The 17,796-nt window shown below is 51.5% G+C and overlaps 2 protein-coding genes across 2 annotated transcripts in view; both read right to left on the bottom strand.

Annotated features, from left to right (window-relative positions):
- LOC146420171 (uncharacterized) overlaps nt 1-17,796 on the bottom strand; it is a 482,891-nt gene that overhangs the window by 262,273 nt on the left and 202,822 nt on the right. The window lies entirely within an intron of this gene.
- LOC146420184 (serine/threonine-protein kinase pim-1-like) lies at nt 10,782-15,570 on the bottom strand. The gene is made up of 10 exons (XM_085048533.1): nt 15,474-15,570; nt 14,967-15,163; nt 14,797-14,847; nt 14,226-14,592; nt 13,449-13,625; nt 13,037-13,190; nt 12,626-12,798; nt 12,117-12,277; nt 11,824-11,936; nt 10,782-11,398 (listed from the first exon to the last, which is right to left on the bottom strand). The coding sequence occupies exons 1-6, from the start codon at nt 15,568-15,570 to the stop codon at nt 13,084-13,086; spliced, it is 996 nt and encodes a 331-aa protein (XP_084904659.1). The 3' UTR covers nt 10,782-11,398; nt 11,824-11,936; nt 12,117-12,277; nt 12,626-12,798; nt 13,037-13,083.

The raw sequence follows: 17,796 nt of genomic DNA, 5'->3' as shown, positions 1-17,796 counted from the left end.
TTCCCAGGGCTTCCTTGGGGCTGTGCTTTGGGGCTGTGCTGAGCACAGGGTTGATCACACACAGATGGTTTTGTTCTCACTGAGCTTGCACAGAGCCAAGGCCTTTCCTGCCCCTCGTCTGGCCACGCTGGGGAGGGGCTGGGGCTGTGGGGGAGGTTGGGAGGGGACACAGGGGGACAGGTGACCCAACTGACCCTGGGGATATCCCAGACCACAGGACATCACGCTCAGTGTATAAAGTGGGGAGGGGAAAGGAGCAAGGGGGGACATTTGGAGTGATGGTTTTTGTCTTTCCAGGGAACACTAAGGTAGGAGGGGATCCTGTTTTGCTGGTGGTCAGGGTCAGCACCAAAGACACAGACACCAACTGAAGGAAGAGTGTAGTTTACATTATGCAAAGAATTTAAAAAGAAGAAACTCAGCAAAGTACATGATCTTTAGCAAATTATCACAAAAGGAGAAGCTCAGCAATGCACCCAATCATCACGACCAAAGATTGTCTACAATTATTTAGAAAGATCCATCACCAGTTACCCTCACACTTTAGCATCACCCAGCCCCACACATCAGCTGGGGAAGCTGTCACAGCCAAGGACTGCAGAGCCACTCTGGACACTGGGAATTCCTGCAGCTGTGTCCACCCACAGGTGAGGCTCCAACCTCGCTGTGAGAGTGCCCAGCTTGGAGAGTGCTGAACAAACAAACTGACAGCACTTCCAGGGCAGGAACAGCTGGATTCATTCTGCTGTTTGGTTTCTCCCAAAGCCTGGCCAGGGCTCAAGGAGGAACCAAGGGAGTTGACTTTGACCATACACCTCCAAGCAAGGCAGACTGCACCTTGTCCAGTTTCTAAATACAGAAAGGTAAATACAGGTTTCACCAATGCACAGATACATAGATCATATTGCTAATAATGCTTTGTTAATGAGCAGATAAAAATATAACCTTTGTTTGGAAGGTTAACCAAGAGGTCAGCCTTGGCCCAGGGCCTGTTGTTCAGGCCTTAATACTTCAATGGGTCCTTTGACTTACAGATGAACTACAACCTTCATAACAATTCTTTCAATAATAGTCTTAGATTTAGGTGTTAGGCATAAAGACATTGCCTCTTGTTCTTCAATTAAGTGTTGTTCAAATTCATTACTCAGAGCTATAATTAACATTCCTTTAAAAACATGCCTAATTAGTTGCTATTCTCTTTTTTTCATGAAATGTCCCTTTTATCTTGAGACTCTGTTTCTTTTCAGACAAGTTTCAGTGCTCCATTTTCCAGCGCAAAGTGTCACAACAACTCTAACATGGAATCATAACACACCAAGTGCACACACTGCAATGACTGTGCATGAGTCAGAGCCCATTGAGAGAGTTCTGCCACCCCATAGCATGGGCCCTCCAAGGGAATCCTGTTCCTCCCAACATTAGTTGAGAACATATGCAGCCATTGGTTACATTGAGTATTTTGCCTTCTTTGATCTTTACATTTTCATACGAATTTTCATTACTAATTCCTTGGTGAAACTCCAGAGGTGTTTCTGGCAAACAAAGATTCTGGTTGACTATCAAGATACAATTTACAGACATAAACAGTACTTTAGTGACAAGGTTATTCATTCTTTTTCCTCAATCTCATTCAGGTTAGGAACAATAATTCCATTGTCCATGGAGCTGGCTCCTTTTCAATTCCACAATAATGCCCCAAGGTCCTTTGCTGTTCAGCTTCACTGTGGTGTCTGTGGGTAACAAGGCTTGGTGGGGTCCTTTCCCCTTCGGCTGCAGAGCTGCCAGCTCCCAGTCCTTGAGGTGCTCCAGGCTCCTGGCTGGAATTCCTGTGGAAGGCACTCAGGGTCACATCAGCCTTCACATGGAGCCCTGTGGATCAGAGCATTTTCCAAAGGGAACGTTGGGGCAAACAGGGAGATTTGGTCTGGCAGGATCTGTAAAACAACATCCTATAACATCTACTTGTTCTCCCATGGAACACTTGGCTGCAGGGACATATTCCCATTGTTCCTGCCCAGGTTTCAGGATTAAAACAGTGTTTTAATTTAATTTCCCTGGAGCTGTTCCATCAGCTGGCTCAGAAGGGCCAATTGACCTCTGGACCCACACCTTGGCTCCCTTATTAGGACTGCTGGATCCAAACCCTTTGTCTCCACAGACAGTGGTGATTTGAGGTGGATCTTTTTTTTTTTTTTTTTTCCCAAATGTCTTTAAAACTACAATGTCAATAATCATACTACCCTGTCATGGGGTTGAATAATTCAATTTGGTTCACTATTGTTTAACAGAATTACTTCAATTTCTCCTTGATAATCTGCATCAATTTCTCCTCCCATGACATGAACACTTTTCAAGGCCAAGCTGCAGTGAGCAGTTATGAAACCAGAGTGTCCTGGAGGAATCTGAATTCCTGTTCTGGTATTGATAACTCTCATTTGCTTCTGATTTATCCTTGTTAAATCTAATGCATAAAGATCCAGCCCTGCAGCTTCTGGAGTGGACCTCTAAGGGGTTCTCCATCAGGACAGGTTCCCATCTCCTTAATTTTTCAACTGCTCTTTTAACAACCCCTTTATCTGTTCAACCAGTCCTGCAGCTTGTGGACAGTCTGGTATATGAAAAACCCAGCAGCCTTAATCGCTTTATTTTTCACAGTAACAGACAAAGCATTCCATTTCACAGTATCACCAAACCCTATAAAAATTGCCAATTTCATCCCTTCCTCCTGTATTTATTGTAAACAATCTCACAATGTTTACCACTGACATTCAGGTCCTGGCTAGTCATATTTTGTAAGGTATTTAGAGGTACATTCCTGAGCAGCCAAAGCTAACAAATGTGAGCATTATATAGATATATTTAATTATTTTGTGACATTTATATTAGTACTTATATTTATATAAGAAATGTTTTCATTATATATGAAGTTTTTATTATAATATATATCTATAGAGGTTTTCACTATATTGTTATTATTTCACTTGCACAGATGAATCTGAGCTCAAGATTAAAAACTCCTTCTGTCACTCCATGTGGGAGCATTCCACCAATGGCTCCTTTTGTTGGTGTTTTCTACAATATCCTGTTAACAAAATCCATGTATGTCTTCCCAAATCCACAAGTTCTTTTCCTTTTTCAAAACGCAATTTTTGGATGTATTTTAAGACATCCACTGGTTCAGCTGCTTTTAACCAACTTCCCCATTGCTCACACAGTGCTCTGACCTCAGCCCACTCCAGACTCAGAGAACTATAGGGAAGGAATCAGTGCAATTTCCTACAGTTCAAAGCAGCAAAGAATCACAACAGGAGAAGCTCAGCAATGCACCCAATCATTCCTACCAAAGATTGCCTGTAATGATTTAGAAAGATCCATCACCAGTTACCCTCAGACTTTACCATCACCCAGCCCCACACATCAGCCGGGGAAGCTGTCACAGCCAAGGACTGCAGAGCCACTCTGGACACTGGGAATTCCTGCAGCTGTGTCCAGCCACAGGTGAGGCTCCAACCTCGCTGTGAGAGTGCCCAGCTTGGAGAGTGCTGAACAAACAAACTGACAGCACTTCCAGTGCAGGAACAGCTGGATTCATTCTGCTGTTTGGTTTCTCCCAAAGCCTGGCCAGGGCTCAAGGAGGAACCAAGATATTTGACTTTGACCATTGTCTTGGATTGATGATATGATAATCCTTTATCCCCTATCGTTGGCTTATATGCCCAAGAAAGAAAAAAAATGTGTGGTCCTGTCCCTTTAACTGCACCCAGCCGCAGAGAGAAACGCGGGTTTTTTTGAAAACATTTTCCCCAAGCCTCGCTCCGGGGGAGGATTCGTCGCTCGGCAGAGACTGCGTGCTGGACGGGGGTCGGAGTGAGCTCTGTTCCCGTTTTTTCCATTCTTCTTCTTTTTCCTCGTTTGGACCCCTTCTCTTCGATCTGCTTTGCCACCCGGAGACCCAGGAGGGCCAGAGGACAGCAGAGCTCTCCGGGGAGCTCCACCCGGCCCCGGGTGGGGGGCGAGGAGGAGAGGGACTGCGTCTGAAAAAAGAACTTTTTAATCAGGTTGAATAACTGCCTTTCACCTTGTTTTTCCCCTTCCCCTGTGCCTTGTAGGGCACTCTGCGTGGTTTTGTTAAATAAATAGTTTTTTCTTCACTTTCATCTGAGAGGTTCTGTTGTGGGTGGGGGAGGGGGTGTCGGGGCCCTTCGCTCTCGGAGGAGAGAGAGTCTTATCATTAACCCGGGACATATTTGGCGCCCAACTTACGGGGCCTTGATTACTTGTTCTACACCTTTTGTGGGGTTAGAGAAAGTGAAGAAAAACCCTAATAATTGCATTCTGGTTTTAATCGCTTGGTATTGAATTACAGCCATCAGTAGTCACTATGCTGTTTGATGGGAGGTTGTTTGATGTAATACTGTCTGTTTGGCACATAGGTTTGTTTCCCTACCAACAGGTAGGGGCAATCCTGTCCCTAATGTATAATTTCTACCAATCAGGGACACGACTCCGGCTTGTTATAGTAATGTGTGTGATACTGACGATCTGTAAGAAGGTATGGGAAACAGTTAAAGATGTACATGCTCTGTTAGTTTCCTCCTCTAGTTTTAGTAACCTGTTTTGGAGTTTTGTTAGTAATATTACTCAACCTGTTAGAGAAGTAGAGGGTGAAGCTTCCTGGCTCCTCACCCATCTCTTTCCCTTTAAATCTGGTATATCAGCTTTTGAGAATATTCAGTTTCCCCTGGATGTTAAAGAGACCATTAACTTGGTAGTACAGGTGCTTTACCTAGGAGTTTCCGTGTATATGATGTTCAGTGTTACCAGAATGAGGGCTGAGAAGTCCAGAGGGGCTGAGCAGGAGCAGGCACCTAATCCAGATGTGAGGAAATTTGAATGGTGTGGAGTATGGGAGGACATAGGTAAAACTTTAAAGAAATTCTCTGATCCAATAGACTGGGAATTTCCCCCTGGACAAATCCCGAGACCAGCTGAGGTGGGGAAGTATCTGAAAGAGAAGTGCAGAGACAACTGCAGTGCAATATGTTGGGCCCTGGCATATGCTTATCGTACACTGTCAGATATTATAGAACAGGAAGTAAGGGAGCCTAAGCTAATGGCAGTTGCTCCTATTACAAGGAGCAGGAAAGCCCAATTTAAGACTGATCGCCCAGATGACAGTGGGGAGGGACCCTCAAGGCCAGCAACTGAGTCAGAGGTCATTGTTGAATCCATGAATGTGCGAGACCTTCACAGCCTAAGAAAAGATTATGTCCAACGAGATGATGAATCTGTGATTAGTTGGTTAGTCCGTCTTTGGGATGCTGCAGGCGATGTTACACCTCTAGATGCTACTGAGGCAAGGCATTTAGGGACTGTGTCACGTGACCCAGATATCAACCAAACTATACGAGATGGGCCTGACTGCAGCAGCCTCTGGAGACGAGCTATCAGAGCTGCGAGGGAAAGATACCTACATCCCGACGATCTCTATTCGCAACAAACCCAGTGGAGAACCATAGAACAAGGGATTCAACGCTTGAGAGAAATGGCAGTGGTAGAAATTGTCTTCCCAGAGGACATAGCAAACCCAGATCCGATTATAGACCCAGATAGGATAGAATGTACACCTGTGATGTGGCGGAAACTCCTAAAGCTTGGGCCATCAGGGTATGCTTCTGCTTTAGCCATTATGAAGCAAGATGACGGGCATGAGACTGTGCGTGATATGACAAGGAAACTCCGAGCGTATGCAGATGTTGTGCATAGCCCAATGAATGCAAGAATCTCAGCTGTGGAAACAAATCTGCAGAAACTAGAAAATAAGATAGAGAAGAATCATGAGAAACTCAGTAAAGAGATTAAAGACAGCCTTCTCCAAATCTCAGCAGTACAGACCAGAGGTTCTGCTACCCCACGCAGACGCTCCTCCGCTATGAGAACTGGATATATCCCTCGACATGAGTTGTGGTATTTCCTGTGTGATAGTGGAGAAAACATGAACAGGTGGGATGGACAACCCACTGCTGTCCTGGCACGACGAGTGCGTGAATTGAAGGAGGGCAAGACTCAGAGAAGGAACTCCACCAGAAGGGAAGTAGCTCTACTCAATATGTCTGATTCCGTTGAAGGAACCTCTAACACAAATACCCACCATGGTTAGAGGGGCCCTGCCTCTAGCCAGGTAGAGGCCAGGGAAAACCGAATTTTTTGGACAGTGTGGATTCGGTGGCCTGGCACATCAGAGCCACAAGAATACGAGGCTTTAGTTGACACTGGTGCACAATGCACGATAATCCCATCGAGACATGTGGGGACAGAACCTATTTCTATTTCCGGCGTTACAGGAGGATCACAAGACTTGACCCTCGTGAAAGCTGAGGTGAGCCTGACTGGAAGAGAGTGGAAAGAACATTCCATTGTGACTGGCCCAGAGGCTCCATGTATTTTGGGTATAGACTTCCTCCGAAATGGATATTTCAAAGACCCAAAGGGACTCAAGTGGGCATTTGGGATAGCTGCTGTGGAGACAGAGGGCATAAAACAATTGAACACCTTGCCTGGACTGTCAGAGAACCCATCTGCAGGAGGACTCCTGAAAGGGGAAGAGCAACAAGTACCAATTGCAACCTCGATTGTGCACCGCCGACAGTACCGGACAACTCGTGATGCCGTGATTCCCATTCACAAACTAATCCGTGAGCTGGAGAGCCAAGGGGTGGTCAGCAGGACCCATTCATCCTTTAACAGCCCCATCTGGCCTGTGCGAAAATCTGAAGGAGAATGGAGATTGACTGTGGACTATCGTGCCTTGAATGAGGTGACGCCACCTCTGAGTGCTGCTGTGCCAGACATGCTGGAGCTCCAGTATGAGCTAGAGTCCAAGGCAGCAAAGTGGTATGCTACTATTGACATTGCAAATGCATTTTTCTCCATTCCTCTGGCAGCAGAGTGCAGACCTCAGTTTGCTTTCACCGGGAGGGGCGTGCAGTACACCTGGAACCGATTGCCCCAGGGGTGGAAACACAGTCCCACCATCTGCCATGGACTGATCCAGGCTGCACTAGAAAAGGGTGGGGCTCCAGAACATTTGCAATACATTGATGACATCATTGTGTGTGGGGACACAGCAGAAGAAGTATTTGAGAAAGGAAAGGAAGTAATCCAGATTCTCCTGGAAGCCGGTTTCGCTATAAAAAAGAGCAAAGTCAAAGGGCCTGCCAAAGAGATCCAGTTCCTAGGAGTGAAGTGGCAAGATGGACGGCGTCAGATTCCTACTGAGGTTATCAATAAAATCATCACAATGTCCCCCCCAACCAACAAGAAGGAGACGCAAGCTTTCCTAGGTGCCATAGGCTTTTGGAGAATGCATATCCCTGAGTACAGCCAGATCGTGAGTCCTCTCTACCTCATAACCCGCAAGAAGAACGATTTCCATTGGGGCCCTGAACAGCAGCAAGCCTTCACCCAGATCAAGCAGGAGATTGCTCATGCAGTAGCCCTTGGCCCAGTCAGGACAGGGCCAGAAGCAAAGAATGTGCTTTACTCTGCAGCTGGGAGCCATGGCCTGTCCTGGAGCCTTTGGCAGAAGGTGCCTGGTGAGACTCGAGGCCGACCACTGGGATTTTGGAGCCAAAGTTACAGAGGGTCTGAAGCCAACTACACCCCAACAGAGAAAGAAATCCTAGCAGCATACGAAGGAGTCCAAGCTGCCTCAGAGGTAATTGGCACAGAAGCACAACTTCTCCTGGCACCTCAACTACCAGTGCTGGGGTGGATGTTTAAAGCAGAGGTTCCCTCTACTCATCATGCCACCAATGGTACATGGAGCAAATGGATTGCCCTTATCACACAGCGCGCCCGTATGGGAAATCTGAATCGCCCTGGGATTTTGGAAATAATTACAAATTGGCCTGAAGGTGAAAATTTTAGTCTGACTGAGGAAGAGTAGCTGGAACAGGTGACCCGTGCAGAGGAAGCCCCACCATACAACCAACTGCCAGCAGATGAAACACGCTACGCTCTTTTCACTGATGGTTCCTGTCGTCTGGTAGGGACAAAAAGAAAATGGAAAGCAGCTGTGTGGAGCCCCACACGACGGGTTGCAGAAGCTAGGGAAGAAGAGGGGGGATCGAGCCAATTCGCTGAGCTCAAAGCCGTTCAGTTAGCCCTGGACATTGCTGAAAGAGAGAAATGGCCAAAGCTCTACCTTTATACTGATTCATGGATGGTAGCCAATGCTCTGTGGAGTTGGCTGGAAAAGTGGAAGAAGGCTGGTTGGCAGCGTAGGGGAAAACCAATTTGGGCAGCTGAAGAGTGGAAAGACATCGCTAGTCGGGCAGAGAGACTACCTGTGAAGGTCCGCCATGTAGACGCCCATGTCCCCAAGAGTCGAGCTTATGAGGAACACCGAAACAACGAACAGGTAGATCAGGCTGCAAAGATAAAGGTGTCCCAGGTAGACTTGGATTGGCAGCATAAAGGAGATTTATTCCTAGCTCGATGGGCCCATGATGCCTCAGGCCATCAGGGCAGAGATGCCACCTATAAGTGGGCACGAGACCGAGGGGTGGATCTAACCATGGACTGCATCTCTCAAGTTATCCATGACTGTGAAACATGTGCTGCCATCAAGCAAGCCAAGCGGGTGAAACCCCGGTGGTATGGTGGAAGGTGGTCAAAATATAAGTATGGAGAGGCCTGGCAGATTGATTACATCACACTGCCTCAAACCCGCCATGGCAAGCGCTATGTGCTCCCAATGGTAGAAGCCACCACTGGGTGGCTGGAAACCTACCCTGTGCCTCATGCCACTGCTCGTAACACCATCCTGGGCCTTGAGAACCAAGTCCTGTGGAGGCATGGTACCCCTGAGAGAATTGAGTCAGATAATGGAACTCATTTTAAAAATAGCCTCATAAACAACTGGGCTAGAGACCATGGCATTGAGTGGGTGTACCACATTCCCTATCATGCACCAGCCGCTGGCAAAGTGGAACGGTATAATGGATTGTTAAAAACCACCCTAAAGGCATTGGGGGGGGGAACTTATAAGAATTGGGAGCGACATTTAGCAGAGGCCACCTGGTTAGTCAATACCCGAGGCTCCATCAACCGAGCAGGTCCTGCCCAATCTGAGCTACTACATACAGTGGATGGAGATAAGGTCCCAGCAGTACATGCCAGAGGCTTGTTAGGGAAAACTGTCTGGATTGATTCTGCCTCACATAAAGACAAACCCATCCGGGGGGTTGTCTTTGCTCAGGGACCAGGGTGTACTTGGTGGATAATGCAGGAAGATGGAAAAACACAATGTGTCCCTCAGGGAAATTTAATTTTGTGTGAAGGCCACATGTAAGGTTGGGATGGCAACATACCACCGTTCACCGTTCGTGACATTATTTGTACATAGTTATGTGTATATATGTATATATGTATATATGTATGTGTGTATGTATGTATATAGGTGTGTATATATATATGTGTGTGTTTGAAGTTGGAAGATGTTAAGGTGGGCCTTAAGCCAACGCTATGGAATAAGGGGTGGAATGTCTTGGATTGATGATATGATAATCCTTTATCCCCTATCGTTGGCTTATATGCCCAAGAAAGAAAAAAATGTGTGGTCCTGTCTCTTTAACTGCACCCAGCCGCAGAGAGAAACGCGGGTTGTTTTGAAAACATTTTCTCCAAGCCTTGCTCCGGGGGAGGATTCGTCGCCCGGCAGAGACTTCGTGCTGGACGGGGGTCGGAGTGAGCTCTGTTCCCGTTTTTTCCATTCTTCTTCTTTTTCCTCGTTTGGACCCCTTCTCTTCGATCTGCTTTGCCACCCGGAGACCCAGGAGGGCCAGAGGACAGCAGAGCTCTCCGGGGAGCTCCACCCGGCCCCGGGTGGGGGGCGAGGAGGAGAGGGACTGCGTCTGAAAAAAAGAACTTTTTAATCAGGTTGAATAACTGCCTTTCACCTTGTTTTTCCCCTTCCCCTGTGCCTTGTAGGGCACTCTGCGTGGTTTTGTTAAATAAATAGTTTTTTTCTTCACTTTCATCTGAGAGGTTCTGTTGTGGGTGGGGGAGGGGGTGTCGGGGCCCTTCGCTCTCGGAGGAGAGAGAGTCTTATCATTAACCCGGGACAACCATACAGCCCCAAACCAGGTCAGATGTTGGATTTCATGGCCTTGTTTAGCTTCTAAATACAGAAAAGTCAATACCTGATCCCCTACTTAGTGGATACAACTATCACAATACTAATGATCATGCATATTTCAGTAATGAGTGGATACAATGATAACCTTTGGTTGGAAGGTTGATGGAGAGGTCACCTTTGGCTCAGGGCCTGTTGTTCAGGCCTCAGTCAGGCCTCTTGTTCAGGCCTTGGCACTTCAGGGATGTGGTTTAGTGCTGGGCTGACAATGCTGGGTGAATGGCTGAGCTTGATGAGCTCAGAGGTCTTTTCCAACAGAAAGGATTCTATAATTCCAGGATTCTATCTGCTCCATTCAGCTAGGTCCATGTTAGCAGCATTAGTTTGCTCAGAAAGTTCCCTCTTGGTCAGCTCTTGAGGCCTAAGGCTTCAGGCCCTTTAGCTCCTGGTGCTAAGCTGCTCATGCTGAAGGAGATGACTCAAAGAGAAGAATACAGTTCATCCAATTCCTTCTGGACACTGAGAGGGGAGGGTGTGAAAACAGGAGCATTGTTTGGTGTTGCCTCCTCTCTGCCATTCACACCTTTCAGTGCTCTGAAACAGCCAAGAGCTTTCTTCAAGAGTGCAAGGAAGCAGCTGTTCCTTCTGCCAGGTGTGGCTCTCTCCAGTCTCTGCACTTGACTGCTTTTGTCCCTCTTGCTGTGCCCTCTGTTCCCCCTCTGCTCGCTGCCTGCTGCCCAGGACTGTGGAACTGGCCCAGATCAAGTGCTCGAGAGCCTCATTTCTCTGCCCTTGGAGCTGCCTGGGCACAGCAGCCTTTTCCATCTGCAAGCTCCATATGGACAGGGAGTGCCCAGCTCCGTTCCTTGCACAACCTCCAGGAGACCAGGGCCTGCCATCTCAAGTCCCTGCTGGCACTGAGGGCTCCCAGGTGCCTCAGGCTGCTGTGACACCACTGCAAACAGGAGGCAAGAGTGGCAGGGGCTGTGCTCAAAGTCACCTCCATTTGCTGCTGCTGCTGCTGCTGCTGCTGCTGTGGGGTCATTTGTCCAGCCCTGCCCCAGAGTCAGGGATCAGCTCCAGGCCCTGCTGCTGCTCCCTCGGGATCAGCCACAATCTGCTTGTTGCTCTCAATGCCAGCAGAAGCAGTGGCTGAAGCAGCAGGTGCTGACAGTGCCCCAAGCCCCAGGGCCAGAGGGAAGGGAGCTGCTTCACATGAGAACCAGGAGCAAAGGGCATTTCTTTCTTAGCACATGTTTTCTGTTTTAGAAAAAAAAAAGGAGAAAAGAAAAAAATCCTAGATGAAATGTGAAAGATAAAAACAAACTTCAAGTGTGTAGTGTAAAATCTTCTGTAACTTTTGGTTAAGAAGTAACTGATCTTTTGTAAAGAGAACTCAGTTATTTACTTTGTCAATGTGCTGATAGCATGGATCTATCTTACTGGCCTCAGCAGCCTTTTTTAATAGATTTTGGGGTTTGTTTCTAATATTATGTTATTTTACATTCTGGTTGATGCAATAAGAAATTGCTTTGTGCCCTGCCATCTCCAAGCAGGAGTCGGAATCTAAATTCTGCTGAACCCAATCTCATTAAGAGGATGCCCATCCTTCTCACTCTGTGAATGAGCTGTACATTCCCTCTGAAATTGTCAGGGGTTTCTTTAAGATGCAAAGTCACACTTACAGCTTTTTGCTCTGGTTTGGAAGTGGAGAAGGGCAATTCTTCATTCACCAACTCCAGACTGCACTGCCTTAGGAACACAGCCCTCTTGCTAGGTTTGGCTCACTCGTGGCATTCTAGAGGAGGAAGAAAGTGGAATTGCACAATTCCAACCCAAAAGGATTGAAGGGTGGGACAGACAAAACATCCTGTGGAGATACAGGCGTTCTGTTGGGACTGTGGAGTGTTTGGGTTCTTGCCAATTGGATGTGTATCCCTCACTGCAATCTCTGGGCCTGCAGGAGAGTCTCACTCACCTGCACAAGCAGAAAGCTCTGTCGGTGTGCTCAGAACAGACTCATCTGATGCAGAGCTGTCAGAGCAATGGGAGGGCAGAGCAGACCCAGCCGTGCCCAGGGCTGAGCCCCAGCAGAGCCCTGGCAGAGCCCAGAGCAGCCTCAGCATCCGCAGAGCTCGGCTGGAAGGAGAGAAACCAGAAACTGCCCATCAGCTGAAGGCTCCTGTCCCCCTTGTCCCAACTGCCCGCAGTGCCCAGGCCATGCTGGCTGAGCTCAGAGCTGTGCCCAAACCTCCCCATCATTGCTGCCTCTGGGAGGAGAGCAGGAGGGCAGGACATGTGCCCAGCCTCCAGCCAGCCATGGCAGATCCACCTCCTCACCAGCTGCCCAGAGCCAAAGAGCAGCTTGGCAGACAACTGAAGAAGTTGTTGCATCCACCCCAGCAAAAGGGGAAAACTTTTGGTGCCAATGCACACTTTTGGTGTGCAATGCACAGATGTGGGAGCATCCCCTGGTGGTGAACTCACCTGCAAATCGGGTGTGGATTGTGTCTTTGAAGAAAGTGCCTGAGTCAAAGCTGATCATCTTCAGCTTGCACATCACCATGTTGAGGAAGAGGTTGTCATCCTTGAGGTCCTCCTTGGTGTCTCCAGCTGCAGCTCCACCTGGAACAGCTTCTCCAGAGGCTCCTGCTCGTTCCCTGGGGACCACACCAGGCTGTCAGTGTTCTGCCCAGGGCCCCAGACAACAATGAACCAGGACAAGCAAAACCAGGGTTGATGGTGGCCACCAGTGCTTGCCAGAGCAGATCTCCAGCTCAGCTCCAGCACAAGAGCTGTGAGCTCCCTTCTGATGATCCCTGCTCAGAGCTACAAGCAAGTCAAAAAACATCTGGTTTGCTTTGCTTCAAATTGACAAAAGATGTGTGGAACTGTTACCTGCCAGGCCCCTGGATCAAACTGTGCACATGGATCTCTCCCATCTTCTAGGGCAGATGAACACCCTGCATCCACGGATCGCTGAAGAGTTCTTCCAATGATGGCCTGTCCAAGGGTTCTATGGACAAACACCTCTTAATAACATCTTGGCACTCTGAGGAGAGAAACCAGAAAATGCCAGTCAGTTGGAGAAGGCTCCTGTCCACTTTTCCCTCCCCATTCCTGTGCCCAGGCCATGCTGGGTGTGCTCAGAGCTCAGCCTAAACTTCCCCAGGGATTCTCTGTTTTGGAGGAGAGCAGGAGAGCAGCACATGTGCCACCTCCTCAGCAGCTGCCAGAGCAGGATGCTCATGAGCCTGCTGCTCTCTCCCAACACTGGGATTCCCCCTGTGCCATAGAGATTAGGATTTACCTTGAGAGAGCCATTGTGGGAACAAGATCTGCCCCCAGATGATCTCCTGTCCTTTCCTGAATGGGTGCTTCCCGCAGACCATCTGGTACAGCAGGATACCCAGGGACCAGATCGTTGCTGCCTCGCCGTTGTAAAATTTAAGGTAGATCCACTCCGGTGGGCTGTAGGACAGGGTTCCTATGGAATAAAGATGGAGTTCATCAGGGGATGCTGCTGCTCCCAGAGCCTCACCCCAGCATCCCTGGGCATGCAGGGGCTGCACCAGTGGCACACGGGGTGACCTGCTGCCCTCTCGCCAGCACCTGTGACTTGTGTACAAACTTGGGGTAGGAAAAGAAGCCACTGGGGCTGGAAGAGGGCAGCAGAAGCCCTGGGGAGGTCCAATCATGACATGAAAAGTAAAAACACTCCCAGTGCTGGGAAAAACCACTCTCATCCCTGCCTACGTTGCCCCCAAAAAACATTAATAGGCCAAGGCAAACAAGGGAAGTGGAGCAGTCCAAACCCATTCTCGCCTGCCCACCAGACTGGCTGGGGCACAGGGCCTGACCCCCTCACTGCTGCACTCATTGGGGTTTGTCAGGCTGGCTGCCCCAGCCCAAGGCAGAGTGGGTGGTGAAGGTGGTCAACAGGGCTGCAAGCTGCCCCCTTCAACGCCCACTCAAAAGCAACTTGGCTGAAGAGTTAATCCTATGCCTGGCAGCAACAGGGGAAGCCCCGGTGCTACACCAAGGCTGGGCCGTGAGATGCCCAGGAGCATCCCCTGGGAGGGCTCACCTGCAAATTGGGTGTAGGCTGTGCGTCGGAGGAAGGCGCCGCAGCCAAAGTCGATGAGTTTTAGCTGCCCGGTGGCCAGGTCGAGCAGGATGTTCTCAGGCTTGATGTCTCGATGGAGGACCCCGCAGCTGGTGCAGTGCTGCACGGCCTCCAGCACCTGGCAGAACAGCCCCCGTGCCTCCTCCTCCGGCAGGAACCTCCGCTCCGCCAGGAAATGGGAGAGGTTCCGACACCGCTCCGGACGCTCCATAACTAACAGGAAGTCGTTGGGGAGCTCAACCCACTCCAGGAGCTGGATGACACTAGCACACCCTGTGGACACCTTGTCCAGCAGCACGACCTCAAGGGGCACACGGGCGCCGTAGGGCTGCGGGAGGACCAAGGTGCTGTCAGCGTGGCTGAAGCCGTGCGGGACCTCTGGGACACCTCACCCAGCCCGGGATGCTCTGCGTCCCCCGCTCAACCCTCGCCCGCTCTGCCTCCAGGACTCCTGGCGGTTTCCACCCTGCCGGGCCCCGGCTTATCCCCGCCCGGCACGGCCCGGGCTCTGCCGCTGGCCCCGCTCACTCACCAACTCGCCCCAACGCCGGATGCGATCCCTCGACACACATTTGATGGCAACCTGCGAGCAAGAGACAGCAACGGACTGAGCTCGCCGCCCGCCCTGCCGAGCCCCACCCTTCTCCTTCTCCTACTCCTCCTCCTCCTCCTCCTCCGCCCGCCGCCAGCCCCGCCACTCACCGGGGCTCCGTCCGCCAGCCGCGTCCCCGCGTACACGCTGCCGAATCCTCCCTTCCCCAGCAGCTCACCCAGCCGGTACCGCTCCTGCAGGGCCTCCTGCGCCTTCCCTGCGGGCGACACGCGGCCGTCAGCGCTCGGCCCGGGGCCAGACACGGCCCCCGACCGCCTGTGCACCGCCCCGGGCCGGGCATCCCCCTCTGAACGGGGCACGGGCGGCTCGGGGCTGGCGGCCGGACTGCCGAGCGGCGGAGCTCGGGCCGGGGAAGGAGCAACGGAGGCGGCGGGAGCGGCCGAGCCGTGTGTGTCCTCCGCGGGCCCCGGGAGGAGCCGGTAACGGGGCCGGAGCTGGGGTCGGGGCCGGAGCTGGGGCTGGGGTTGGGGTTGGGGCCGCCGTCGGGGCTGGGGCCGGGTTCGGAGCCGGGGCCGGGATTGGGGCTGGGGCTGGGATTGGGGCCGGGCTCGGTTTCGGGTCCGGGGCCGGGGCTGCGGTCGGGATCGGGACTGGACCCTGCGTCGGGGCCGGGGCCAGGCTCGGGACAGGCGCAGCCAAAGGGTGACGATGCCGCCCCAGCCCCAGCCACTGATGCCCGCCCAGCAGCGCCATAGCCAGGCTCGCCAGAGCCGGGCGGAGGCGAGAGCGCGGCGGGACGCCCAGGGGCGGGGAGGGGGCAGCCCCGGCCAGGGCTGAGGGCGAGCCTGGGGCATGGTCTGAGATGGCAGGGGGAGAGGGACACTGGGAAAGGAGGGCACAGAGGGAAAGGAACAGCAGGAGAGGAGGCGGGGAGCGGGATAGAGACTCCGGGAGAGGGTGCGGAACACCGACGGAGGGTGAGGGACAGCGAGAGAGGGAAAGGATGAGCGGGAGAAAAGGACTGAGAGGGTCGTAGATGGCTGCTGCTGCTATCGCTGCCGCTGCTGCTTTCGCTGCTGCCGCCGCTGCCGCTGCCGCCGCTGCAACTGAAGCTCCGGGGCCGTTTGTCCGAGTGGCCGTTTGTCCGAGTGGCCGTTTGTCCGTTCCCCGCTCGCCCCCACGCGCCCCACGGCCGAGCCCCGCGCGCCCCCGGGGGCAGCCCCTGAGTCTGTCCAAACACGGGAACTTTGCCGTGTTCAGCCCACATCCAGAGCCTTGACTGCTGCACAGTGGCACAGCAATCCCCTTGGCTGCTGTTGTGCATTGTCCCTGCTGAGGGTCAAACATTACCGGGGCACATTCCCTGTCTCTAGAATTCATTCCCAACCCAAGCAGTGCACTTATGTCTCCAGCATTGCTTTCCAAACAGAACGAGGGAAGACAAACTGTGTGTAACTCATGGTATTTCAGGGAGTCTAAAACTTGCTAAGCCATAGATCTTTGAGGTGAGATCCTATTGCAATTAGTGGCATGGAGAAGTAGTGCAACATGGAAAAGGGGAGCATAGAAATAAATAGAGGAAAACATCGTGGATTGTTTCTTTACATTTTCATTTCACTTCTTGAAAGCTGTTTCAGTTTTCCAGGAATCTTCTCCACAGTCCTGTTTGCTCAGGTGCAGGACACAAAACTCAGGAGGAAAGGCTCGTGGGCTGGGATAAGGGCAGGGAGAAGTCACTCACTGGTCACTGTCACAGGCACAACAGACACAAGTTAGGGAAATTAAGGGAATTGAATTCCAAGCAAATCACAGTATGAGAAGGAGAACTAAAACAAACCCAAAAAAACCACCTTGCTCACCCCTCCCTCCTCCCAGGCTCCCAGCCTCCTCCTGCAGCTCCTCTGCTCTCTCTGCACAGGAAATATGTCATCAGCCACAAACTTTGCTTTTGCCTCATCCCAGGATCTCTTGCCGGAGAGGAAGAACTTTCTCTGGCAGAAATTTAGAGCGCAGCAGCATTTGAGGCTCAGGGTGTTTCTCCTGCAGCTCCTTGTAGGTCTCCTCTTCCCGTGCTGGGTCTCCTGCACCACAGAACTCTGCCAGCTGCAGCTTTACAAACACCAGCTCAAGGTCTGGATGTTCCTGAACAGTTTGCTCGAGGTCCTTGGGGGCTGCATCCAATGCATTCTTCTTGTCTTCCCCCTTTGCATGGAGCCAGTGGATCTGCTGGCCCCTGGCCAGGGCCTGGCAGAGCAGGTGGAACCTGGGTCCTGCTGCAGGAGCTGGGGAGCTCCAGGACTCGCTCTGGCTGCTGGGGCAGCCACAACACAAGCCGTTGCCAACCAGGAGCCGAGGGCTCCGTGTGGCTCTGCAGGACCTTGTCCCTGGGGCTCGTCTGGATCAGCGCGGGCAGCTGGGCTGCACTTGGCTCCGTTTGTGTCCCTGCTTGCCCTGGGACAGCAGCTGCCCAGCGCCCAGGGGACAGCAATGGCACCGGGGCAGTTTGGGGTGAGGTTCAGTGTCTGTGCCTGGCATAAATCCCAAATCCTTCCCGAAGGAGCAGAGAGTGCTGACAGAGCACAGGATGCTCTGCTGAGCATGGGATGGACCTAAGGCTGATGGCAGACAAAGCCAGGAGGGGAGTCCCAAAGAACAGGAGGAAGAAGAGCAGGAGAATAAATGGGTAGGAGAGGAGGAGGAGGGACAGAGAAGGATGAAGAGCGGGTGGGGAGGAGGGATGGAAGACGGGAAGTGGGAAGAAGAGGAGGGATAAAGGGAGAGGAGCGGCAGGAAGAGGAGGGATAGAAGAACGGAAAGTGAAGCACGAGAAGGAATCACCACGTGCGTCTGTTGTTATTTCTGTCTGCAACCCTCGGCCTGGGACCATCGCCCCCCCCGGGGCATCCCGCAGGTGAGCGGGCAGGGGGAGCTGCGCCAAGTATCTTGGGCGGTGCCTGGGGTTCTTTTTGGGAGGTTGGG

This window comes from Lichenostomus cassidix, unplaced genomic scaffold (assembly GCF_008360975.1).
Source record: "Lichenostomus cassidix isolate B80296 unplaced genomic scaffold, HeHo_3.0 HiC_scaffold_44, whole genome shotgun sequence".
NCBI lineage: Eukaryota > Metazoa > Chordata > Aves > Passeriformes > Meliphagidae > Lichenostomus > Lichenostomus cassidix.
The sequence above is the reverse complement of the archived record's forward strand: the minus strand, read 5'-3'. Positions and strand labels throughout refer to the sequence as shown.